The sequence below is a fragment of the Botryllus schlosseri genome, chromosome 12 (genome assembly GCF_051294905.1).
Source record: "Botryllus schlosseri isolate E-star chromosome 12, Bs_hap1, whole genome shotgun sequence".
Taxonomy (NCBI): domain Eukaryota; kingdom Metazoa; phylum Chordata; class Ascidiacea; order Stolidobranchia; family Styelidae; genus Botryllus; species Botryllus schlosseri.
The window spans coordinates 1927259-1955004 of record NC_137247.1 but is presented as its reverse complement, the minus strand read 5'-3'; the positions used below and the strand labels follow the sequence as shown (position 1 = coordinate 1955004).

The window sequence follows — 27746 nt, the reverse complement described above, 5'->3', positions numbered from 1 at the left end:
ACAGAAAATAGTAGTGAATTCAAAAGAACTTGGTGTATCGTGATCTACCGTAGTACAGTGGTCCCAATTTTTTTGTCTCATCGCCCCTTTATCCGGCTTAACATATCTGTATCGCCCATCAGTAAACTTATCTGACTACTTTCAATTAGGTTGTATCCACCTAATCAATTCTTTCTGCTTAATACTCTCATAATTTTGTTTGTATGCCCGTCGATATATTCGATAGTTTGAAATGTTTTCGTAATCTGACTTGGAACGCACTTTGGGAAAGGGTTGTTCAAAAACAACCTTTTTCCGAATTCCGAGTTTTCACTGATTAAATTAATAGGTTGTCTAAAAAAATACGCTGCACACCCAATTTTGCTCGATTCCATTTGGTAGATGTGAATGCATAGGAGTTTGAAATTTCTTATATACAATAAAAAAATATCAAATTTTACCTTCAACCTCAATGAATTGTTGACTTGACTTGTCTACAAAAATGATGCAAAACAAATTTGACGCCTTCCAACCCGTAGAAGCGAAGATATTGGAATTATTCATGATTCTGGGATAACTCACTATCCAGGCTATATTTGCGAGTCCAAAATTTTCAACTGCAATAACTTCGCTTCTTCCCGTTGGAAGTGAGCAAAAATTGGTAAACATCGTACTTTTAGACAACTTAACAATTCATGGGGTTGACAGTAAAATTTGAAAACACTCGGGTGTCTGACAATGACAATTACCCCTGACGAGTGTCAGGTTCATTTTAATACAAATACATTATGCTACTCTAATCTGACTTCATTTCGCATTTCCTATACCGGTATGATTAATTTATCAACTGAAAAGCAAAGGGGAGAGAATATCACACTTGGATGTCAAAACAATACCATATTCTACGATAGTCGAAATAAGTACGGGTTGCAAACGTTACGCACTTGAACCGAAATAAAGTATTTTAATGAATTTCCTAAGCGCGGCGCTCTTTCATGAATAATCACGACTGCGTGACGCGAAATTCGGGGCATTGAAGTGGACGCTGGTGAGTTGTGATCCGTACTATTGGTCGGAGGCTTTGATCGCAAGGCGAAAAGTTTCCGAAACAACTGTTTTGACCGCCCATAACTCTAACTGGCCTAGTCGAAATCGAGTCCCTGAATGATATGATTCTGAGGCAACCATGGAGCTTCGATTCGACTGTTCTAGAGTTACGCATGATGACGTCATAGCAGTAACAGTAAATGGACCTTGTAGATGTGCAAATACGTACTTGTTGTGGGAACGCGAAGTAAATACTGCCAGCTAGGCTAATTTCTATAAATTATTATAAATTAACCGACTCTATTGATATTGTTTCGAGAAAATAGCACAGGTGGCTCACTACAGCACATATATGTCCTTGTCATGGTGTAGGCAGAGTCGCACAACTAAGTTTTCAGCTTTTTCCAAATCATGTTGAAAATAGAATTAGGGCTACACAGTTTTTATTTTAAATTAGACTAGAATTAGAATTGTGGCTACGCTGTTTCATTTCCAAATTAAACTCGAATTACAATGATATCTACAGATTCTTTTCCAAATTATATTCGAATTCGAACTAGTGAACTCGCAAAAAATTGAAAATCGAATCGAGCTCACTTCGTATCGAATCAGAGTTTATTCTCGTAAGCACGAGAATGGCAAATGTCTGTACAGCGAGCTAAGCTGGTTTCGCGCTGCGGAGTTCTCCTGTAGCATTTTCACATAAACCAGTAACCAGATTACAAGTCGAATTTGAGCATAGAAACATTCCACAAATCAGTTTAGAATTGGATGACCGGCATCTCGCTCCGATTACCGTCATTAGACAAATAGAGCATGATCGTAGGTAGCCTTCCGATGCGTGTATTTATTGATATGCTAGTTACCATAGATGGTGTGACCGTGAGGCTCTCGTTCGCGTTCTGTGTGTGAACCAGACATGGGGTAATCGCGATTAGTAATCGTAATCGATTACGACGATTACAGCATTTTGAAGTAATCGTAATCGTAATCGATTACATTCGAAAAAAATCCGAAGTAATCGTAATCGTAATCGACTACTTCCCATATCTAATCGATTTGTTTGTGAAAGAACGATTACTTTTTGTTTGTACAAGGTCTATGACATAAACTGAATATTCGTGAACAAGAATGAGATAATATACCAAGTTAGCGTTAGCACAAACGTCTGTTTTCAAACGCCACTGACTCATTATTACGTCAGAAGTATTAGCTCCGCTCGTAATTGCGTAACAAGTATCCACACATAGTAAACAGACATGCGATGGACATTGTAGTATGATTGTAAGAACACCTCCCGTGGTGTATATCAGGTTATCAATACACTACAGAAGCCGCTACCTCGCAGCAGAATATTGATCACCACTCTGCCTATAGTTTCAAATAGTAACTTATGTAATAATGTTTGGTTGTGCTTAGTTAAACGCAGTTTACCATTGCTGCTTGGCGAACATGAGGCCTACGTACGCACGTGCACCTGACGAAGATTCGTAATTTTGTACTCGTCGAATAAGACATTGCAGTTTCCACAACGAAGCATTACAAATAAACAGCTGCTAGTATATATCATAACCGAGCCGTGCTTAGCCGTTTCTCGTAACAGCAGCTCGCTGTATATGTATTAAGTTGAAGGCAGAATTTTTATATTAACCATATCTTATTCTCATATAACTACTTGAAACGGGCGTCAATCGTTATTTCACAGTTCGTTACTTAGCATTTAGTTTAGACCTATCGCCATAACCATCCGCTTATATAGCCTGACATGTTAGCGTGGGTTGTAGCTAGAATCAGCAATTCAGCCAAAACAGCAATTCTCCTGTCCAACCGTTGGTCAATTTTCAAAAGTGAATTTCGTCAATAATATTGGTAATTGCATATATATTACTATTCATTTATAACCTCTATGAGCCCCGAGTGTCAGATTTACCTGTAAAGCTGGGGCACGTAATTCATATTGATAGCATCTGGTATGTTGTTATATTTACTGTATGTTGTTAATTCGCGACCTCCAGTCCGTTGTATAATCACAATATATTGTACTCGCCCAAACGTAGCAGACTAAAGGAATATCTTTTGTGAGACGCCCACACAAATTGTCATGGCTTTATTCTTTTGTGGATGCGCCGGGTGACATTTGCATTGTGGGCCCAGATTGGAAGGACAGGAGTTATTAGTCCCGCCGACTCAGCGCGGCTATTGACAATGGACGAATAGCCTACCCTAAGTTTCGGCCAAGGTGTTTCTTTGGTATCACATCCCGTGGAGTTGCGTGTTGGCCGAAACTGCATATGTGTTTTGGTGTGTTGTGGGATCGTGATGCGGTAATGACCGGCTACGAAATGCCTGTTCCCATAAAATATAGCCTATGTATGTTTTTTCTTGAGGGGAAGATGTATGCATTTCAAACCCAGCTATCTACTGGAGCAGGGGTCACCAACTGTTTTGAAACAAAAAGCTACTTCTTGTGAAGTGTGTGCTGATTATTGCGACGACCGACGGGTAACCTCGTACTCCCGTCGTTTATCCATGTTCAGTTGGATTTCTTCACTTAGAGTAAGACAATCAAAGCACTGGGCCGGGTTTCCGCCCCTTACCAAGAAAAAAAAAACGCTCACTCGCAGGGACTCACACCAGCTCCTCCAAGCTCAGTTGCGTTGCTGCAGTGCGCGCAGAAGCGCCGGTCTCCGCGTCTAGACTCGGGAATATTAACTATATAGATTCCCGTTGAGCCGCCGCGTGGGCGAAGACAAGCAATGCCCGAGCGACTGCGTTCGTATGTTCCTTGGCGTCGGCCGACCCATGTTCAACTGCTGCTCATATGAAACGAGCTCCAACTATCAAATCTCTCATTTGGATATTTGCTACAGCGCAGTGGTGGCCATACGAACGGGGGAGCTTTGGCGAGACTTACCGCCCCCCTATAAGTATCTATCCGTATCTTATGGGGGGCTTCGCCCCCTAGATCCCTCTTTTGCATCTGTTATTATTATCTATCTATCAAGGTTTGGCCAGGTGCTGGATTCGGCCATGTCTATTTTTTCATGTGTGCAAAGATACACGACATTGAAACTAAGTAATTCTACCGCATGCAGAGACGTGATGATTATTGGGATATGGTACTTCTCTAACAAATGCAGAGATTTGATGATGATTGACACATCTGTACGGAATCCTATTCTTGCCTTATACGGATTTCCATGTTTATTGGTCATTATCCTTGAAAAAAGCACATAATCCCAATAAGGGAGCCCTTCGGCCAGCCCCCCTGGCGACCGCCTACCTCGCCCACCCCAAAAGCCCCCACTACTACAGCGACCGCGGTCGACTCATTTGGTTCGCGTTGGTGACCCCTGTACTAGAGATATTTGAATCGCAAAGCTCGAAAAACATTTACAAGAATTAATTAAATTCTCGAAAATGCTCTATAATATATGTTGGTTTACGAAATACTTTTGAGTCCCCTTCGAGCACGCTCCCCACTCTATTAAGGAATTTGGGGCGCGGCAGGTAAAGACCTGGCAATAATGCAAATCGTTGGATGAGATAAATTATCCACTATTAAGTTGGGCAATTGATATATTATGACGTAATAAGCAAATGACGCATGATGAAGAAAGTTGATATCTCATTAAGCCTTTTCATCGCAATCCTTGTATTGTCTTCCCATATATCATTTAAGATTATAGTCCCAAGCAAAACAAATGTAATCGTGAGTAATCGTGATTACTTTTCAATGTAATCGTAATCGTAATCGACTACTTCCTGATTTTGCTGTAATCGTAATCGTAATCGTAATCGCGTGATTCCGAAGTAATCGTAATCGCAATCGATTACATTCATAAAGTAATCACCCCATGTCTGGTGTGAACCTCAGAAAATTTGAGGTTCACGTTCATACACTACAATTTTTACTTCATTGAAACATCTTTGATTAAAATATCAATTGCGGGCCGCTCAATGTATGGCGTTGGCAGCGTAAATAAAAATCAACACTGAACGAGCACGCACCTTAACAATCTCAAATATTTTACTTGCTTTGTTGCAAAAGTTTGCTCGAAATATCCAGATTTCCGTTTGTCGATATTTAGTGAATCTCTGCTGTGAGAAGATTTCCATGTAGGTAGTCAGCGAATGATGCTTATTCGACCAAACAATGAAATTGACATCGTCGTCTCGTGTAAAAAGATCTAGCAGGGGGTCAATCTTGACGGCATATGTTTTTTGTATCATAAAAACCGAATCCGTGCGATTTGGGTGTTGGCTACTGCTGTATAACTGGTTATTTGGGTAATATCGATAGCAAGTATAGAAAACCGTTTTACACTCTGCTCAATATCAACGTAGCAAGACTCAGACGCCGAATACATTGTCCGGTCTGGCCTATACCATTAAGGCGTAAGCTTATATTCCCTTGCACGTCCTCGTCGAAATTGTTGATTTTATGGGGTTAATATATCATTTGATTGCCCAGTTGATATGTTTGCCAACGTTTGAAACGTCAATATGTACTTCAGCTTTGTGGCATTATGTGGCCCGATTCGTCGCTACATATCGTGTACATTTTAATACAGGCTGAAATATAGGGTTGGAATTAGCACAATGGCGTCATGAAGTTCACGTTCGCGTTCACATAGAACCCTTCAAAAAGGTTCGCGTTCACACGAACCTGAACTTTTCAGAGGTTCACACTATCCCAACTATAGTTACTATTGTCTCGAGGTTTTAAAGCTTACACCATTTTTTTCCCATAGGATAAATAGGAGCGGGCAATTTCGGTACTTGAAAACGTTGACTCGCACTAGACTCGATTCATGACAATTGTTACTCGAATCGCTCTGCCCAGCCCCCAGCATTACTAGACGAGAGGTCGTCATCGAAACGCAGCTCCGAAACAACTGTCCTTGTGCCTCAAATCTCAACTCTCCTGACCCAAATTTCATGCATCTCTTTTCATTCTCGACTATACAGTATAAACCTCACTCACATCGTCACCTGCGGCACGAGACGAATACTGTTTCCGGCAAACGCCAATGCAGCGGACTCAGAACTACAGAGAATATCGTATGACCGTCGCATGGCTCTTGTAAGCAAGGCAGAACATGGAAATAGATCGAATTCGCCCGAGAACAGTCCATTGGAAATGCGTTTGGGTTTTCCTATAAATTTAGCCTGCTCGTTCTTACGCAGTTGTTGTTTTCAATTCAAGACCGTCGTATATTTCTTTCATTCTCGATAAGAAATCCAATCTAATGCTACATTTCCTGTATCGTATAAAGTCTATGGCAACGATCTGTACTGATTAAAGTAACGTGAGATCGGTTCCAACATGATTTGAAAACATACAAGTTTGAGGTTCCATTGAGAATCAGTATGCTGAGAACTGGACCTTCACCTCGTGAGTATGCAAACAGCTTTTATGCGTGTGCCGTTTGCCCAATCGACCTCGTGTAAAGTATACAGTTACGCTTTTAGTTTATTATGCACCAAATCGTTCTTATTGTTATCACTATAGGGGAAGTTTTTGTTGCACTAAAATCGAGAGCAAGTTGCACTTAATTTTTGAGTTGCAGTAAAAAGTTGCATTTTAATTTTTATTGAATTATCAGGACATGAGATACTCGAAAGGTTCCGTTGTCTAACGTAGTTCTTGCATTGCTGTCAGTTTTATTACGTCGCCTATTCACGGACGGTCTGGCGATGGACGAGACCGCTAAAAATTACATTTTTTACCGGTTCACGGCAAGAAAATCACGCAATGCGGAAATAATTTTTTCCCAAAAAGCCAAACAGCATGCGATCGCGCCTCCGACTTAAACAAGTCAAATAACACACCCCAAACCCCCACGGTCTGCAGAGTTGACTCAGGGAATTACAGAACATCTCACTCTTTGCGACTTTAACAAAATCAGTAGCCTGAAAAGGGCGACCCAGCGAAAATGTAATCTTCGACGGTCTCGCCTGGGCGTACGTGAAATTGAAAACTATCTCAAATTTAAACGACAGAATTAATCTAGCGATCTATATCCAAGATACGTATTGTTGGGCCATAGTCGTGCTTGGCAGTGGTAGTTGAACTTCTTGCTTGCAAGCCATTGTGTCATATATAACATTCATATTTGCACCTAAGGCATCATGCAGCTCATTGTTATGTAAATCAAAGATAATAGAACCATACTAGAAATAGATTATAGCATGTTTTTAAATCAATCCCTTACATTTTCACGCAATATTTGATAAAAGTTGCAGCGGAAATTGCCATGAAAAATAGAGAAAAGTTGCAAAACGATGCACTATAAAATCCCTCCAAACAGTTTAGTACATAGATTCTGAGTATCTAGAAAGCTGTCGGAAGCTGTAAAAAAAAAGTTGCAAAAACTTGCTCTAGTTATCACTGTTGCCGAGTAAAGTCATATTTTTTTCGCATACAGCCGTTCTCAGCCCTCAACGTACTTGGGAGCACGTTTCAGTTTGGCTCTTACCGAGGTCGGTCACCGTACTGTCCCTGGGATGAAGCAATAAGAAGTAGTTCTTCACTAACCTGAAGGTTATGCACGCTAATCTGCAAGATTTCGGCGAACCTCAAATTTTCACCTACCGTAGTGACAGAAATAAAGATCGACCACATTTCACATCTATATAGCTATAGACTGCTGGTGCACAAAAGGATCTGAGCGTCAATAGAACAAACCCAGTAAAACACGATTTTCACACAAAACCAAAATATTGTAATGAATAGTTACTGCGAATCAATGCCACTTCTGTTGCACGAGTCACGTGTGTGTCTTGGCCTCCGACGAACCCGTGGGATTCGTGGGAACCCCGTTTAAGAACTAGTGCGCTAAAGGCATCGCAAATTGACTCTATACTCCTGACCGGGATGTAATATAAATATGTGTCTCTAGTTTATAGTCCCTTGTAACGCACGCGTCGCTAATCGTATTAGAACTATCAAAAACCCCTGAGATGTCATATTTCTCAGGCTGTCACGCTCTCAATTTCCGTTTCATCTAAAGAGCCAACTTTTCATAATCTCATAATGTCACTGCTGCAATTACCCGTTCACCTTTAATTAATCCGCGCGCGCCGCCTCATTCCAGACATGGCTCTCTATCACGCCACAATCACGACTGTAATTAGGATAACTCCTTGGCGCCTGACTGATTCGACTAATCTGCGGCGCTACATCGGCGATTTCTGATCAACTTGGCGTTTTCAATACGAATCAATATTAGTACATTGCGTTTGTTAGATTTGATATGGCCGTACGCTGACTGTGATGTAATAATTCTTCACGATTGGCTGGCGGGTGTTCGGAAAGTTTTTGGGTCGATCGCACCCGGTGGTGCCGCTGCTATTGTTTTCACACTTGATTTAGTGTATTTTGACTTGAGACTAGTTTTTTAGTGATTTTTTGTCAAAAGTCTGCAAAGTTTTTTTCCTGGGTAAATACATTTGATCGAGGATGTTATTTTGATGTGCTTTAATACATATTTGAATAGCGTATTCTTCTAGGAAAGAATCAGAAATAGTATATCCATATACTGATTAGGCGACAGTGTTTTAAATTCATTACAGTGTTCCTTTGTAGCCTCCTTTGATTCTTGTACAGTGGAATAACTAAAAAAAAACACTCATTGGAATGTGAATGTATGACGTTCCACCGACTTTCATATCCCTCACTCGGGTTGGATTGAATCTGAATGCAATGGATATAATATTGTCAAGGTATGTCAAGGGATTGCAAAAACGTGATGAAGTTATCATTTGCTATGTCTCCTGGTAAATTTGTTCGCGTTAACCGATGCATTTCTTTCTTAATTTATGATTTACGCAATAGTTTAGCTTTAAATTTCGAAACTAGTGTGTTGTTTGTCGATGTAGTGTTATTTAGTTGGCAAATGGAGTGTTGTTTAACAAACCTTGAGTGGTAATACTGCCCTCACCGAGGCCCCATATCCTAACGCTGCAGAAAATATAATCTAAGAACGGTCCAATGTATTTATTGCTTGGTATGTTTTCTGTTACCAGTGAATTGGGCATGCTGAATTGGCACTTGCGGCCGCAAATCCTGACCCAAACCCTAAACTAACCCTAATCTAACCGAACCATAACCCACATACAGTAATGTATTAATGTGTACGATATACATACATACAATCAACTGCTGAGTGGAAGTGCCGAATATCACAATCCACACTCATCCTAATTGAGACATTCATTTTCAATCGTACAATGTGTAATGTAATATGGATGCATCGATTGCATAATAAAAATAGTAATAATAGTTATTTTTATCATACTTCTAGTATCAAATTCAGCAAGTGCAAAAATCACTGCTCGTTTTTCATGTTTCCCGGAGGCCGGAGCACAGTCACGTTGCAAACTGGACACAGCAGGTCCAAATTCATATAGTCCATGTATACATTAAATACTGCCAAGAACATTGGTTTTAGCAGATAATCGATCGTAATAAAAATATACCGTAATGGCTTTTGTCATTTTCATGCTTAGGAGTAATAACTCTGATTTGATATGTACTGAACTTGGATTTTGTTGTATTTATTCCAATTCGGAATTTCATTCAATTTCCTAGTTTTAATTTTAATTTATCTTGGAAAGCCGAAAACTTTCTTGTTGTCCAACCCTGTATTGTAGGCTTATGTAAGTCTCATTTGGTAGGGAATGATTCAACTTTTTTTTCGTGTACCGACCCTTAACCGCACTGCGGACTGAGCTTGCTATCATTCCACAACCATTGAATAATGTACACTGTACATGCGCAGTACAGTCGTCTTATCATAGCATGCGTTTGGTTTTAGGCCTTAACACAGCCTGACTTTGCATATACCTACTGCTGAATGAGCTGATCACACCACACTCCGAGTTAGCTGCTACCAAGTCCTGCAAGATTTTGGCTTTTCACCGGTATCCCGAAGTATAGTCGTTAATAGTCCTGTCATCAACGACATGATATAATTGGAATGGAGGTGGTAATACTGTTTTATTTCGGATAATTATTGTCGAAGAACAGAATCGAATTGCGCCTTTTAATCCGATGTAAATTATTACCGGTGTAAAGATAGCCGATATCTTTTTTAAAGGGAGTAGCGCTTCTCCTAATTTCCTTGTAAATTGCTAAATATTGGCTCGCTGGCAGAACGTTTTCGTTTTACGAGAAACGTGTAATAATGTCGGCTAATTTCTGGAAGATTGGACAGTAGCACGATTTCGCGCATTGCTCACTGCCTGGCCTTATAAATAATTGGCGGTATACTCAAAATTATCTACTTTTGTAAGATCTGAGTAATGACATCGACATATACTCTATCACTTCGATAACTCTCGCTAATCAGCGCGTTGCAGTCTGCAAATTTTCGATGTCTTGAAGTCGCGTGTATCTCTACAGTGACGTGGATGCTGACATTCAGTATCGAAATGAAGGCGAAGTAAGCGCATGTAATTCGGCCTATGGAGTCGCTTCGTAGTATGTTATATCCCAGGGTACGATGTTATGTTATGCATACTATGTTGAAATTGACGTAGTAGCGCGCGGCCGAGACTCTTAGAGCAGGCTATCTTATAGCAGCGGACCTCGACAACTTGATAATTCTACTTGTAGAAATAGACTATTGAGAGCGAAATGCCGATAATCTAATTCTAATCTAATTTTGGTTTTCCTGAAAATGTTACAGGTAAACTGGATAATGCTAATCGAGCGAAGCTTGGTGTATTGACATTTGCCAATCTAATGCTTAAAAAACGAACTTGAATTTTGTTGTATTTGGGAATTTAATTGAATTTCCGAGTTTTTGCGAATTCAGTAATTCTAATTGTAATCCACACTGTGGAAAAGAACTGATTAGTTGTAATTTTAGTTATAGCGTAAATTTTCTACTTGTCGAACTCTGGAATGCACTACAAATCAGTCCCGCCTCTAACACGCCGATGTTGTGGTCGCGTTTTTTTTTTAAACACAGTGACCGCCATCTGTGTATTTTATAACCCTCCGTTACTTTGACTCTTGCCAGGGTCCTTTCCTGTCTTGTACGCGGCGACCTGATCTCATCAATACAACTCACAGAACACTAACAGGACTTTTCCATCCGCTGCTAGTCCATGTCCCACGAAATGTGCTTTCATTCTGCATGTACAATGTACATTGTACAATTTAAAATTCTGGCTGCGATGGTACAGTGTTGGAGCTGGATTCTCTCGCTATCAGCGAAAGTGCAACTGCCACCTTGTTTCTCTCGAATATTCGTGTCTTTGATCGAACCTCATAACTTCGTATCTAGCGTCACTTTTTCACTTTCAATGCGAAGCCGCTCGAAAACGAAAAGCAAACTTGGTGAGAATCACTTCGTTTACATATCAGTTTCGTAACTTGGAGCTTCTTGAGGATAGGGTTTCTGGTCTTAGTGTCGGTATTTCTTCGGCGCGGGGGACACGAATTCCCCGCGTTTTTCTTCTGCCCTATACTTTCTGACATCGTTCATTCTCTCGTATGTTTGTTATTTTTTTCAACGGTTCAAACGCACCGCATGATTTCGATACAATGAAAGGACAGTAAGGAGTCGAACGGCCTTTACCAGACTTGGTCAACTCTATAATTCAATGAACTAAGTGTAGTGAAATGCCGGTAATCTAGTTCTAATCCAATTTGTGAAATGTTTCTCTGCTCTAATTTTAATCCAAGTGTAATTTCTGTTTTTTTCCTGGAAAGGTTACAGGAGAACTGTATAATGCTAAACGATCCAAGGTTGCTGTACGATGTACTTACATTCGCCATTCTCATGCTTATCAGAATGGATGAACGCTGATTTAAGACGAACTTAATTTGATTCAATTCTCCGTTTTTCACGAATTCAGTAATGCTAGTTGTAATCTGATTTGAAAAAAAAAACTGTAGCTGTAATTCTAATTCTAATATAATTTGGAAAATATCCAAATTTACTAGTTGTTCTATTCTGACCTGTAGCAATCTTTCAATCACCACCCCTCTTTGGCGCAGATTCTGTGGAACAGGGGTTCCCAAACTTATTTTGCAACTGCGTGTACCCTTTCGATAGATCCGCACTAAAGTCGGGCTCCTTTAATAGAATGTAGCATGAAGCGCACACAACTGAAACGATAAAACACACCGGACCATATGCATTTACACTGTTACCTTGAAGGTGTTTTGGAAAGGCGCAGACGGAAATTATGTTCAGTCGGAACTCGGGCAAGAAATTCTCTCTTCGTCGTACACATGCTTGAAAAACCTTGCTCACAACTGTATTTGTTTGTATTGTATTATGGCGATCGGTAGCTATGCCCTTGTGCAACAGGTCGATTCTATTTACAGTTTTTTTTTTAAATGTATCTTCCGGTTAGCAAAACAAATTCGATTGCTGGGCAAATTATATCGGGATAAGTGAGGACGACACGCCTTGTCGACTAGCTGTACATGGCAGGTTCTCCCGTTCGCTGGAGCGAGGGATGCCGAAATGCTCGACAGTTTCTTGTTGCTGGGAAGCACGACATAATCCGTCTTTATGGCTTCCAATTCGATGCTTAAAAAGTCTTGCTGTTTGATTGAAGATGGCGATTTCAACAGGGTTTGGTCGCCGACTTTCTGATATCTCCATAGCTATCTGCAGCTATACTACTATACAGTTTCAGTTATACCTACTGAACTCTTACGCTAATTTACAAGCCTTGGGTGCACCCCGAATTTTCGCCTCGTCACAAAACGAAACTGCCACATTACATAATACCGTTGCACAAATGAACTGTACATCATTAACGTTGTTAAAAGATCGAGACCATTAAAACATGATTTTCACACGAAAGAAAACGATTACATAATGAATATTTACTGCAAATCCGTGTGACTTCTGTGTGAGTCGGGTGCTGCGAACCCCTGGCATTGCCTCAGAGAATCCCGGTCAATAATCACTGAGTTATCAGAATAACAGTTTCGAGTGATTCATGTGGATTATGCTACTGTTCTTCATCTTTCTTCGCCTATGCGTTCTGGGTTCTTTTATCCTGCTTTGGTAATATGATATATATAACGTAAAGTTGTCACAGCGATTTCCTGAATTCACTTGGAAACGTTGCACTGTGAAATGCAGTTTCGCATCCGCCCGTCGATTACAACCATCGTGTATTTCTGTGAGCTGTCGGAAACTCCTGTTCAACACCTGCGCTCGAACATTGTACGCCGACACGCTTGTAAATTTCAGCACATTGTTACCTCGATCTTTCGTGTGTGCATTGCATGTACGTAAGGAAAACATGACGTCATCTTAAAGAATTGGGTTTTTACTAATGAACGGTAACATTTACCTGCTGAACGACTCATGTAATTACGTAGACCGCTATGAAGTTTTATTTATCCTACTCCGGTAGTAAATAGTTTTGCATATCAAATCAACCGATCATGCTGAAACTTACCAACCTTTTATTCAATCATTTCGAGCCATATTTTTACCGTTAAGCTTTTTTGTATACTGTTGCAACTTTCGTGGCGAATGTAACCTGGGAATCATCCACTAACTGTAGTGGCGGCGCTGTGGTTTTGCGATTTCTATGGCATTTATCATAGTACTGTCGTATCCATTAGGGCTGAGCACAATGATTCGCGTACTCGGATCCAAATCGTATGTTGATTGTAATCATTGGAGTTGAGTAGAAAGAGTTATATCTCTGAAGTCTTCATTGACCCGAAGCATTGTAACGAAGTGCCATGAAATAGGTATGGTCTTTATGTGGTGTGGAATTGGCTTTATTTTCTTTGTGCTCGCACAAGAGGTACGCTTATGAACTTATCAAGTCATCCATACTCAGTGAGACTATAATACTTGACTCGTTGACTCGAAGCCTAGGACTCAATCCGTAATCGCCGATTAAACGTCAGTAATCGACCTGCTTCCGTTGCACAGATGACGATTGGCCACTAGTCAGGGAATGTTAATCGGCCAAATTTGAACCGCCGAATGAGCTGTCTCGAAAAGGTAATTTGCTCTCCGATGCCCCGCCGTGTCACCCAGATCAGGCAACACAGTCCGATCATCGCCCAGATAAAACGTCCGAGTAGCAACACCGTCCGAACATATCCCAGACCTGATGTCCGGGTGGTAGCGCAGTCCGTACATACCGCAGACCCGATGTCCCAGTGGCTACACAGTGCGTACGTACCACAAGCGTGGTGTTAACGTAGTCATTTGCGTCATTTTGCGTCAGTGATCCCGGATAAGATAATTCACTGAAGAATTCGCATCTGTGCAATACAATCATCAGGTGGCCTTGCTCGCTGATTAAATTATCCCCGATTTGGGCGATCGGCGATTACTTTTCAATCGGCATCTGTGGGTCCGCCCTAAAGTTAGGTACTCGATTTTGCCCAGCCCTGATAAGGATTATTTTCTCTCACCTGGCCGATTGTCTTGCTGATTTGTTACGTTTGACTTCGGTGACGCCATTGAAAATCTCAAGTGAGGTTCAAATCTCCCACCCATTACTACAGCTCGTTAAGTGGTTTTCGGTATTAATACATCGAAGAAACGTTACCAATCGATTGCTTCGTTATAACGCTATATTTCGGCCATCAATCGATCCGACAAGCCGGCGAGACGCTCAGCGTGCATGTATTGGGTTGTGGGATGATGCCGTGACGTGATGGCACATTACGGCGAAATGATGACGTCAAATAGACTTGGACTTTGACAACGCACGCCCTCGGTTAACTCTGCAAGTTGAACTCAGTTGCCCGCCGTCGCGTTTTGGCATTCGGATGGTAATTTATTTTCTGCAAGTTTTTTAAACCTCCATGTAGGGGTGGGCTGTGGGCACAAGCTTCGAATACTAGAATGTGAATCTATTATTAATTCTACTTTCAACTTTCACGTCTTTCATACTGTTTCGGCGTCATAATGCCCGAACCCGAATACTCGACTCGAAGTCTATTACGCGATTCAGAATCGAATAAATCAGGTGCTCGATGTGTCCGACTGATGTTATCCGACACGCATACACTTCGCACACTGCAAAGTCGCAGCCAGCTATGTCTGGGCGAGGAATATCGATGTCTGCACATGACTCGTCGCCGACCGTAGTATGTCTAGCCTGCACTAAAGTCAGATGTCAGCCGGTATGTCTGCTGCGCTTTTCATGGACGTTTCGAAAAACTTGGTAGAGATAGGATGATCGAGTATAGCTAGTATGAGCTGCATGGTACGAATAAATAGGCCTATGTCTTCGATTGGAATCAAAAAGACACCAGCAAAATATCCGTATTTTGATGTCTTGTAATCTAATCACAGATGCCGCTGTCAGCTATGGTTGCTTCTTTTAGAATGCGGACAAGGCCTTCGTTTTCAATATTGATTCAATTATAATCATGTCGCTTTCCAGAGTCCGTAGATGACTGTGGTGGCCAATTTAGTATGCACAAATTAATCACGTTTGATCCAGGAGATATTTCTACATGTTTATCAATGCTATAGCTAGTAGGTGTTATGTTGGTCACTATACCTGGACCATATCTCCTAACAGTCAGTTGTCTGTATTTCAGCAGCGGTGAAGTCAAATTAATTACTTTTCTATAATCAATACGAAGTAAAAATAGTTTCAGGTAGATCCACCTCGTTTTAATCACTGAAATAGGCGTGCCTATATGACAATATAACTTTGTTTCGAGGTCATATAACATAGTTTCGAAATTGCGCAGTGAATTATTCATTCATGTTGAAGTAAGCCCGAATATTTTCGCCACGGGCTATCGTCAGCAACTAGTAGAGAACTCAAAGTAACTTTGTATATCAACAGTTGAGTATTGTATATTGAATTTCTGTTCCTCCACTCTATAGTCATTCTGATGCTTTATTTGCAATCTTGTAAGTTTTTCTTCGCCGTTAAATTCTAATGATAGCATGGACTATATAGAACACGGGTGGGCAATTATTTTCCTCCACGGGCCAAATGAGAAAAAAGAAATACGTTGGATGGCCGAGTGAAAGAGATTAGCTATATTCTCTAGCGTGTTTTCATTTTATTTCTAACTGACATTGTTAATAAATGCTGCTTAGTGAATGTGTTGATATTAGGTAATGAGAAAGTGACGGTTAATTAAAAAATAACTATTAGCTGTCAGAGAATGTTAAACCTGATGCATTTTAGCTCTATTTAAAACCCTATCCTCACTCTTCGATTATAACTCTTTAAAACAGTGGTTCTCAAAACTTTGTTTAGGCATGCCTCCCTTCATAATAGTTAAAAATTGCGCGCCCACTTATCATGATATCACAAAATATTAAAAAGCACCACTGGAATGCTAGCAATCCCAACGGATAGTTTGATGGCATGGACGATTATGGCTGTTGATGAGAGAATTGTGAAATATCGAAGTCGGACAATATACAGAGCAACAACTAAAAGTCGGGTATATTGCGCGCAGCGCGAAAACAAAATTTCAATAAAGCTTCGCGCCACCCTTCTGATGCTTTCACGTCTCCCAGCTCGAGAACCACTGCACGGAAATGTGCTAATCGACACCCTCACGACGGCAATGGTTCTTGGTTCAAGTTTCGGCTCTGCCATGTCTCTATGTGTCGGAGGTTTTCTGGGCTCCCCGTCGTCGATCCCGCTGTATTAACAGTGTGTTGAAAAGCCCAGACACAGAGTATAAGCCACGCTCTCAGAAAGTCGGCAGCCGAGACCCAAAGACGGACACATGCAAGCGAAAGAGTGAAAAGAGTGAATGCGCGTGATTGAAAGTCGTCCAATGAGCACTGCATGATGTTGAAGATACTGAACTGTCAATGAAACTGAACTGTACCAATATCTGTGTCGTGACGCACAAGGCCTAAACGGCGATAAGCGTCACTGTATAATACCTGTATAATAATAATAACATGCAATAGTACAAAGCTTATCTTATTGGTCGCTGCCTTCCGAGTAGTGTGCAGCTTAAATAGTCTTGATGTTGAGCGAGCTTGCAGTTTTTCAGAACTTCGCCCTCCCTTGACTGAGTGTTTCGTGCTTTTGTCATACGAACGACTTTAATGAAAATCCTTAATCTCGGCGCCATGATCGGCAAACACTGAAAGGATGGGTTTACCCCTGACTCCAGTATGCGAATATTTAGTGCTCTAAATTCTAAACCTGAACCTTCTTTGAATTTCAGTTTTCGACTTTTTTTTGGCATGCCCGTTAATTCTTAATGGGTGATAAATATGATGAGTCATATAGTAATCGCGATCACTGATTGACTTGTTTATTTGGAAACATATCACGTCACAAATTGAAGCACATACTGTATAATGTGTTCACTGTTCAGTCATTCAAAAAGCAAGTTTTATGTTTTGAATTCCAAGCAACCTTTCGCGGGCCGCACAGAATAGCTTCGCGGGCCGCATTTGGCCCGCCGCCCGCACTTTGCCCGGGTCTGATATAGAACTATTGAACTCGCCGATCATGACCATTCCATGTCAGATTCAGGGTCAGTTCGGTTTCGATATCCAATATGCTTCAAATTTTTCACACGATGGAAAGATAGAGGTGGTTCGATCCAAATACATAATACGCTTCTAATGAGAATGACAATTGTCGGTTACATATTGCTTCCCGTATGGTATTGAAGATGAGTGCCTGCGATAGGGAAGTTGTTCTGCTAATAGGGAGAAATGTGAATGGGTCCCGCTTGTTGGACTTCGTACCCACTCGGGCGTATTCCTCATAACAATCTACTAGAAATAAATAGTAGCACGTGGCATCGTCTTTGAAATGATTGTCGCTATGATCTCGATGAGAGGAAACAAAATCTAAAATATACGGATTCGTTTTGCGGAAATGTTTTCAGCTGATGAGAGTCCCGTGTGTGACCGACTGTGGCCGACGCTGTTGGGATTCTCGCTCCGATCAATGCGTACAGTACAGTGTTTGGTGTAGTCTTCTGGGGTGTCAAACTCAACTTGTGTCGTGGGCCGGATCCAAACCTTCAGGTCGCTTGCTGGCCGCACAAGTCAACTAAGTCCATAATGTTACCTCGAAACCCATGACTTTGTTTTTTCACTTGAATAATATATTATCAAGCATTATTATATTACAGATCGTAGGAGTTCTGTATTCTACCAACTCCGTTATTCACAATCAACGGAATGAGCGAAATACGATGTTTGGCTATATACCGCTACAACAGTCGCTCTGACGACGATAGAAGTTGACATATTTCTATACTCCTTTTGTTTTAGTCGTAATCAAGCGTTAGCATTGCTTCTTTAGGAATGCAATAGATCAGGGGTGTCCAACTCAAAACGGGTCGCGGGCCACTTTTGAAATTTCGTAGAGGCCTCGGACTGCATGAATTCAATATCGAGATAAAATAGGCCACGCAATCAAACAACAATGTTTTTAAAATTTTATATTTACATCAGTATAACGCTGTGCTCTCTAACATGGGCGACGGGCATAGTTACCGCAAAAGGAAAACTATTTGATTCAATAAATATAGATGCAACAAAATGTCACGATCGTCACTTTCATTCTATTTGAACTATGAGCTGCGCAAAATACCGGATAAAACTTGAGGTTAACTAGACACTGTTTCGTCGTAAAGCTTGATCTTGCGGGGAAGCCCCAAGTCGTTTTTGTAAGCGTCTGGCCATCGCACGTCAAGGCAATATGCACTGCACATTCATATCAGCTGATTTTTTCTCAGTGAAATGTGCTATCGGCGAAGCCGTTTCAGCCAGTGAGGAATAGCGATGTTGGACACAGGCGAATAGCTTACTTTGAACAACAACAATATTTGTAAACTTAAATCAATTTCAGCATTTCGAAATTATTTACCAAGCGTTCTTCCGAAATCTCAAATCATGTCGTGGGCCGCATGTGGCCCGCTGTCCGCACGTTGGTGACCCCTACAATGGATTAACCGCTATCTCGGATGTTGTAATTTGGTTCATTATCGTGAGACGGGTTTCTCTGGAAGTCGGGGACTTTCGGATCAGAGGTGATACAGCAGTGCGATCACGGATATTTGAGTTGTATTTTTATGTAACTACTATATTTTTCATGTAACCTCCACCGGTTTTGCACTGGCACTACTTTTCGGCGATTTTCCTCCATAATAATTTGAATTCAGTGTGCAATTTTGCCTTCTCGAAATTGAGTGTCAATGTCACCGACTTGCTCCTAGTGGTGAGTAGAGTGAAACTACAGTACCACTGTCGGGCCGGATGCGGCCCCCCCTGCCATCTCTGTTGTGCATAGTACGTAATGGACTGTCACTTCGTCAATGGTCAAATTGAGCCTATTTCAACTCCCCTAAGTAGTTCTTCTTATAGCCTGCAGATCTATCGTGATATCAGAGGTGGCCACGGTCAGGAAGAACTATTCCAACTTTTCAAGAGTACTCAAGTGGTTATGATTTAAAACTACTTCTGCTTCTACGTTTTTAGTCAGAACTGCATGCCTAGAATACTTACTTCTAAACCTACCCGGATATCGCTGCTTGCACTTGTACATGGGTACGAATTAATTACGACGCTGTTCATACTATTTGAGTGTTATCGATAACTACTTTGACAACATCTGCGTGATACCGATTGTTAGATGGATTATAGCATATACATTTTTACCGCATCCGGAATATGAATATTCTCGCAAAATGCGATACAAAAACGCGCAGTAAAATTCCCACGCGATGTCGATGTCCCGAGTCGTTGCGGGTTAGTTTTGCTTAACCTCGACCTTAGTAGATATTCGCTTTCAATCGGTGCCCCGAACAAGGCTAACCGGAGGCACACCAAGAATCTGTGACTATTCAGAGTCGGTTGACACCAAGCGTAACGTATCGTATCAGATTCAAGTTTACGTTTTGATATCCGACACCAGATTCGATACGGTTTACTGGCCCTCTGCATTCTTGATTGCCGCTCTTTTGGTGGTACGAATCAGACGCAGGGCAGTCGTATTTGTAATCGTAATTGATTGCGACAATGACAGTATTTTGAAGCGATCATAATCGGATATTTTACATATATAATGGATTTGTTGTGAAAAAGGCGATTACCCAACATTTAGATACTCGATGTATTTCATTCGAGCATGTGTTCAAGGCTCAAGTTTGAGGAAGCAATATAAACGGAATCGTGATTACTTTTCCGTGGATCGTAATCAACTACTTCGGGAATTTGCGATTCAGAAGTGATTACATACACGCAGTAATCGCCTTATGTCTGATACGAATACGGAAATGTCAATTTTAAAGAATGGATTATATAGCTGGAAGTTGGATCCTCGCGTAAACTAGCATTCCCGAGTCTGATTATTCGATTTTGTTGTTGTTTATCATCTCTCGCGTCGTCTCGTCGGCGTGTACGGAAAGGCCGTGTTTCAATTGCGTTCGATGTAAAAAGCTGTCGACCAGTTACCTTGTACATTTCACGACGCAAATCCGCACTTTTAGCGAAAATAGAGTGTATTCCCACCCAAGAGGTAGCACACTGAACCGCAGAATTCCAGCGAGGTATAAATCAACCACATCATGACACTCGTCAAATTAGTATAAGTATAAGCACATGCAGATGGAGTACGAAGGCACATATGATTTGTAACAATGCTTTTAACATGTATCAGAACCGCCTCTTCCGCACAGTAACTAAAATAACAAAGCTATAGCGTTTGAATATGTGCAGAGGAAGAAACAATCCTATTGATAATGATAATTGGCTCACATCGTGTACTAATTTAAATTGAAAAACACAAATAAGGAAAGCCGTCAAGTCACTAACAAGTCAGTTGGTAAAGAGATAGCAGTGGTATTTATCTAGGCCCCTCCTCGCCATCTCATCCGCGTAAGCGGTGTCTTATAAAAAGCCTAGAAGTGGGCCGCTCCACAAGTCGGCTGCTACTGAATAAAAATGAAGACAATTGGCCTTGTGTAAATGACCGTAGTAGTGGTCAAACACTTCAACAGACAAACAAACAAGTCAGTTGAATATTCGACAAACATTCCTAGAACGAATTGTCCAGAACAAGCAAGATAGCGTAATGGTGAAACGTCCGCATTCTTGATAGGTAGGTCGTGGGTTCGATCCCCGGCCGGTTCAGACCAAAGACGTGATTAGTAACACTGGTATTCATGACTTCCCTGCTAAGGCTCATGCATTACTGCAGGGGTGTCAAACATATGGCCCGCTGGCCGCATCCGGCCCGCCAGACGATTTCATCCGACCCGCGAAGTATTTTTGAGTAGATTGAAACATTCTCATATTTTCCAACACATTTGTAACAAATGTTGATATTTCTTGCAGGAAATATTTCCATGTTCATTGTTCATAGGCCCCGTTTTAACTACCCGACCACGGCGCTGTGGTTTCACTCCAGTTAGCAGTAGTAACAAGTCGGTGAAATTGACATCCAATTTTAGGAACGCAAAAAGTGCGCACCAAGTTCAGAGTTTTATACAAATATGAAAGAAGTAGTAGTTATTCACAGAAGCGAAAACGTCAATGCGGAACCGTTATATGCAGTTTACATCGAAAATATATTAGTTACACAAATATATAATTGAAATATCTATGATCGCACTGCTGTGTCACTTTCGACCCAATAGATCCCCAGACATGAGAGAAACCGGACGCGCGAAACCAAATTCCAACGTCCACGTCTCCAATTAAATATCTTGTATTTAACACAACGCATATGCAGGCTAAAGCCAGATCACGACTAAATCAAAGGGAGCATATAATATAGCAACTTATATCGTCGTTAACCTAACACCAGTGTTTTAGCGGTCTTCAACTGTATTCAATCGGACAATCATCGTATTTTGCCAAGTCCATCATTCGTGAATAGAGGTGTTGAGACTTTCTACTTTGAAAACCCTATGATCCGTGCATTATCTATATATGATAGATATTCAAGTGGAAAGCAAGAGCACGAGGTAACATTTTGGAATCAGTTGTCTAGCCCGGCCCGCGAGCGATTTGAATGCGTGGATCCGGCCCGCGACGCAATTTGAGTTTGACACCCCTGCATTACTGGGATAGCACGAAGGGGTGGTGCAAGACTTAGAAAGCCGTATACAAGGCTATATCTGCCTGCACCTTCCTTGTCCAGCGGCATATGCACATCATGCACTCATGGTATGCATATGCATGCACAGATCGTGTATATGTATATCATGAGTCGGTATACATGCCGTAAAAACATCAAGACGAGCTCGGCATGGGACAAATTTCGTGAGCTGTACGCTGACATTTTATGTCAGCCGTACATTTTACAGAAACGAAGCTTTGTTGTCTCTTATGCTCAAAAACCCAGCTATCCTCGGGTGACAATGGCAGGGCTTATTCGTTGGCAGATATTTTGTACGTCTTTATCGTTTGCGTTGTCGAAAACCACATCAATTTGCGTACGTAATGAGAGATGATGTCACGGCTCGGCTGTACTCCGTCAACACAGTGGGCCTGAGTTACTCAACTTGAAACTTTGCAGCTTCACGGAATTAGATTAGAATTAGAATTCTTGCTACACAGTTTTACTTATTTAAAATAGAGAAGAATGAGAATGACTAAACGCGCAAAAACTTGAAAAAAGAATTCTGAATTACAGTGAAAGACAATAAAAATCCATGTCCAGCTTATATCAAAACATAATTCATTCTGATAAGCACGAGAACGGCAAATGTCAGTACACTAAGCTTGGTTCGTTTCACTCAACACAGTTCTGTAGTATTTTCAGGAAAACCTGACATTATTTAGAATAGCATTAGTATGAGAGCATAGACACATTTCACAAATAAGATTAGAATAAGATTATTGGTATTTCGCTGTAGCTATTCTAATTAGGCAATTAGAATATATAATTTCTACCAGTCCAGTGGAGTTGTTAAAAAATAACTCGTTGTCGGATTCTAGGGAGTCAGTGATTAAATTATTAGATGGCCTGAAAAAAAGTTGCACACCAAATTTGGCTCGATTCCAACTAGTAGATGTGAACGCACAGGAGTTATTTTTGACAGCTTCACAATTTCATGGGGTTGACAATAAAATATGAATTAAAAAAAAAACGTTTTCATAATAAATTCAAATTATTCAAACTGCTGTGCGTTCATATCTGCCAGTTGGAATCGACTAAAATTTGGTGAGCAGCGATTGTTAGGAAACCCTACAATATAATCAGTGAATCCCAGGAATCCCCAAAAAAGTTATATTTGAACAATTCCAGTGTCCAGGTGGTCTGCTGTGGACAAAATTGATGAAATTTGTAACTCGTCACAGGTACGTTTACGGTGACGTCAGAATGCCTCTCCCCGAGACCGTGTCGCTGGTGGAAGAAATCGTTTTCTTGCAAATATCAGAACTGGTGAGTCTTAGTGTTTGCAAATAACTCGGCGTTTACTAGAGGTTGTCAGTGATTGAGTACACTCTCAGCGACAAAAGTGTGTATTCACACCAGAATAGCAACCAAGTCACAAGTCAATCTCACTTTTATAGTTTTGATTCGAGTCAAGTCGAGTCATTTTCAATTCACCACCGAGTCAAGTCCGTGTCCAAGTCAGCGAGTAGAGGGTCGAGTCCGAGTCATGGGGTATTATGACTCGAGTCCGAGTCCAAGTCATTCTGTTGACTGCTCAGTTTCCAGTTAAAGTCTTGGAAAACCCACTTTTCATAACTCTGTTGGTGATATCGTATGGCTCGCATTTATAATATACTAATTTTCCTCAGTTTTAGCAGTTTCTGGTCGCATTTTCAAGTACCAGTACCAATAGACAAAATCCTAATACTGTGGTTACTTTACTATTCTTCGATATTACAATGAAATGTCGGTCTTGGTCGACTCAGTCTCGATTTATATGACTTGGTTCGAGTCATGCGCAATGACTCGAGTCCAAGTCGAGTCAATTCCGTATTTTGAGAAAATGACTCGAGTCAAGTCGAGTCATCACAAAATCGTGGCATTTGCCATGCTCGTGCTTATCAGAATGAACTCTATTGGATATGAAGGAAACTTGGTTATTTTCTAGTTCGGAATTAAATTCAATTTTCAGAATTCGAGATAAAAAAAACTGTTCAAAATCGACTTGTCTTTCCAGTTACTGCGAGCGGCGGAAGTCGCGTCCATGCGTTCGTCGCACGAAATTTGTCTCGCCGAATTTCTCTTTCTGTTACGCCACGACGCCGGCAAGCTGAATCGTTTCGTTTCGAGGATGAAGTTCATGGACTCTCACTCGCAGCTCGTGCCGGCCGCGACTGCAGACGACATGAACATGGACTTTGATTTGGCAGGTTTCCGGACTTTTCAAAAACTGCTGGAATTTCAAAATGCGCAACTAGAACAAGAACTAGAACTAGTCATCTTTCAAAATTAGCAACTACAACCAGAAGTATTCAATTTTTGAAATTAGCTGCTACAACTGGAGCTACTCACTTTTCGAAATTACCAACTAGTACTAAAAGTACTGACTTTTTGAAAGTAGCAACTAGAACTAGAAGTACTCAATTTTTGAAATTAGCTACTACAACTTGAACTATACTCACTTTTCGAAATTACCAACTAGTACTAAAAGTACTGACATTTTGAAAGTAGCAACTGGAACGGTGGTTCACTGGTTCCGCTGGTGGGGAATTCAATGGTTTCTGGTGGAGAATAGACCCATTTATTAAACACTATATACAGGACAGTTCACATATTTACTGAGGCGCATGCGCAATTACCGTTTCCAGTTAACTGCTCAGGAATGTATGTATCGGAAATTATGTTGCGTGTTGTTCACAAAAACTCATTGTCAACTCCGGATACCCAATGATGGCGTCACAAACGGATCCAGCACGACAGTATGACGTGGAATAACCTTTTCGCTAAATTTTGCGGGTTACCGGTATCGGTTCACAATACTTTTAGGTTGCAGTTAAAAGCCATTTTCTTGCGTACTGGCATGGTTGTGCGTCTTGTGTACTCAAACAAGCCAATAGCAATTCCGTAATGACAAAAGTTTTGGGTGATTGGGAATGAAGGCTCGGAATAAATCTGAAGTGGGTAATGAAGACAAAAAGGTTGGGAACCACTGAACTAGAACTAGAAATCCTCACATTTCAGAATTCGTAACTAGAACTACTCACTTTACAAAATTCTACTAGAACCAGAACTGCTCATTATTCAAAATTCGCAACCATAACTAGAACTAGAATTACTCAAAAACGAGTGGTTCCTGTATGCAGTATTCATGGTGATTGTCGACTACAATGGTCATTTACACCAGGTCAATTTTCTTCATACTTTATTCCGAAGTCGCCGACTTGTAGCACGGTACACTTCTAGGCTTATATAAGACACAGCTTACACGGATGATCTGGATGGGAGGAGCCAAGAAAAAAAACGAATAGTAAGTTGACGATCAAATAACTAGATTGTTAGTTGGTACAATTCAGCAGGTATCATGCGTGTTGCAACTACATCTGGACACCAGACCTGCACAAACTACCGATCTATATAGTTACTTGACCGTCAACCAACTACTGGATTTCTGAATAGTTCCAGTTCTATTTGCTAGTTTTGAAAATTTGACAGTAGTAGTTCTAGTCGCTATTTTCGATACGTGAGTAGACCTTGTTCCCCCTGTTCTCGGGAACCCCACGGCAACACTGAGTCAGACTTAGGGGTTTCGGTGGAGGTCCAGGAACGAACTCAACTTGTGCATATGTTTTGTGATGTCACTCTGTGATAAAACTGTTGTTGTACAGTTCATTTTTTTGCACCAGTCATCTATAGCAATGTATTAGATATGTAATGTGGCTTCGTTTTTGGGACTTTGCCAAAACTTGTGGTTGCCGGAAGACTTACAGATAAGCTTACGGGTTGCTCGTTAAAGGTTAAGAAGCACTGCTTTTTATCCTTCAGGAATCAACTCGCTGAAGCGCTACAAACGGTGCATGCAGTTCTTGATCGAAATCGACGAATTCGGAGAATTGCAGCGTTGGGCCACCGCGAAAACCGTTGACGATATCAAAATGAAAAGAAATGAGGTGCCTCTTTTTCACGAAACTCATTCAATCGCGAATCCAATCACTCTTACTCTCAACCTCTTCTGAATATACCTCAAATTTTCCGACGAATTGCGATTGAATTGTTTCAACTGAATGCCGATTTTGTCGATTGTGGTTTGTGAAGTGAATCTATTGTCGAATCTCGTCTGATTTCTTGCGTTCATCATACACTGTAAATTGATGGATGGTAAAGATGTGTGTTGGTCAGGTATCCACCATGGCGCAGAGTGTAAATCATGTATCCGACACTTACAGGCAGCAAATCGTGCTATCACACCGTTCCAATCGGCGAAAATGACTCAAATACATCAATTTTTATGGAGTGGAGATACACCCCACAATTAAAATGAAGTATGTTTGCGTGTCCCCTCTGTACCGCCTTTCTGGATTTCTTGAGGTGATGCATTAAAACAGGACCAACTACAACCCTGACAATTGAGGGTTGTTCAAAAATAACTTCCGGATTCCGGGGATTGACTGATTAAATAGTTATGTTGCCTAAGAAAACGCTGCACACCAAATAGGCTTGGTAGATGTGAACGCACAGAAGTTTGAAAATTTGGAATTTATTATAAAAATATTGTAAAAAATAAATCAAACTGTACTGTCAACCCCTTGAAATTATTAAAGGGGCAGTGCACTCTAGAGATGATGTGGTCTCAAATTGAAGGGCAAACCGAAACAAAAATTTTGGCCGCAGCCGTTTTCTTCAGAACGCCACCGTAATGGAGCTGCAATTTTTGAAATTTCAATGGCAACTTCACGATCCAGCAGTCACGCAGAGATCGAACTTTATATAGTTTTCAGCCGATGTTATGAAGCATGAACTATCAAGGAAAAACTCATATAAATTCGCTTCTACGGTTTGATATTGCGTCAAATTCGTGTTGCATCGTTGTTGTGTATAACTCAATGATAAAATTTGAAGAAGAAAAATTTCAAATTTTTTTGTAATGAATTCAAAATTTTCCAACTCCTGTGAGTTCTTCACATCTACCAGTTGGAATCGAGCCAATTTTGGTGTGCACTGTTTTTATACGCAACGTAACAATATAATCAGTGAATCGTCGGAATCCGGCAAAGGTGTGACCTGCCATATACCTCCATAAGTACCACCTTTTGATTTACAGTGTAGAAACCTCCGTTTGGACTTAATCGCACAGTAATCTAGTTCGCTCATCGTTGGCGTGATGTCGAAGCGTGCCGTGATTGTGTCTTTTTCAGCGCGCAGAAAAGCTAACCAGAAACATGAACACTTCTGAATACATGGAATTCGTGAAGCTGAGACGGGTGGCGTTTTCTACGAAGAAAGGTCCGAGCGGCATTGCCCATAATTTACGAGATTTTGTGCGTCTGGTTACCTCGTTCTGCTGCAAACTGTTTTTCGTTTTGATTTCATAGAGAGGATGGTTGCGATATAGATGTAGGGCGAAGTTCGTTGTACCAGCACAGCATACAATCCACCCAGAGGCGGTCCACGCAGAGCTGGATATCTAGAAAATGTTCATCTCTTCTAAATTAGATTAGAATTAATATTATAACTGCGGTGCACGTTTCTTTCTCGAATTTGAAATAGAACTGGCATTACATTATGTTTGGTAGCATAAGCGGCAGTATTTAAACCCCGTCATTCATACTATTGTGACGCTATTGTGAGAGATAGTCGATTTTGCCCGGCTC

The 27746-nt window shown here is 41.0% G+C and overlaps 2 protein-coding genes across 2 annotated transcripts in view; one reads left to right on the top strand and one right to left on the bottom strand.

Annotated features, from left to right (window-relative positions):
• LOC145452910 (transcription initiation protein SPT3 homolog) overlaps nt 1-27551 on the top strand; it is a 130775-nt gene extending 103224 nt beyond the window's left edge. The window contains exons 4-7 of the mRNA XM_080331045.1: nt 23301-23385; nt 24116-24308; nt 25921-26045; nt 27291-27551. Of these exons, the coding sequence (XP_080187171.1) occupies nt 23301-23385; nt 24116-24308; nt 25921-26045; nt 27291-27467 (580 nt within the window). The 3' untranslated portion in view covers nt 27468-27551. The remainder of the gene's footprint in view (nt 1-23300; nt 23386-24115; nt 24309-25920; nt 26046-27290) is intronic.
• Nucleotides 1-27746, bottom strand: part of LOC145452899 (uncharacterized) — a 268123-nt gene that overhangs the window by 223282 nt on the left and 17095 nt on the right. The window lies entirely within an intron of this gene.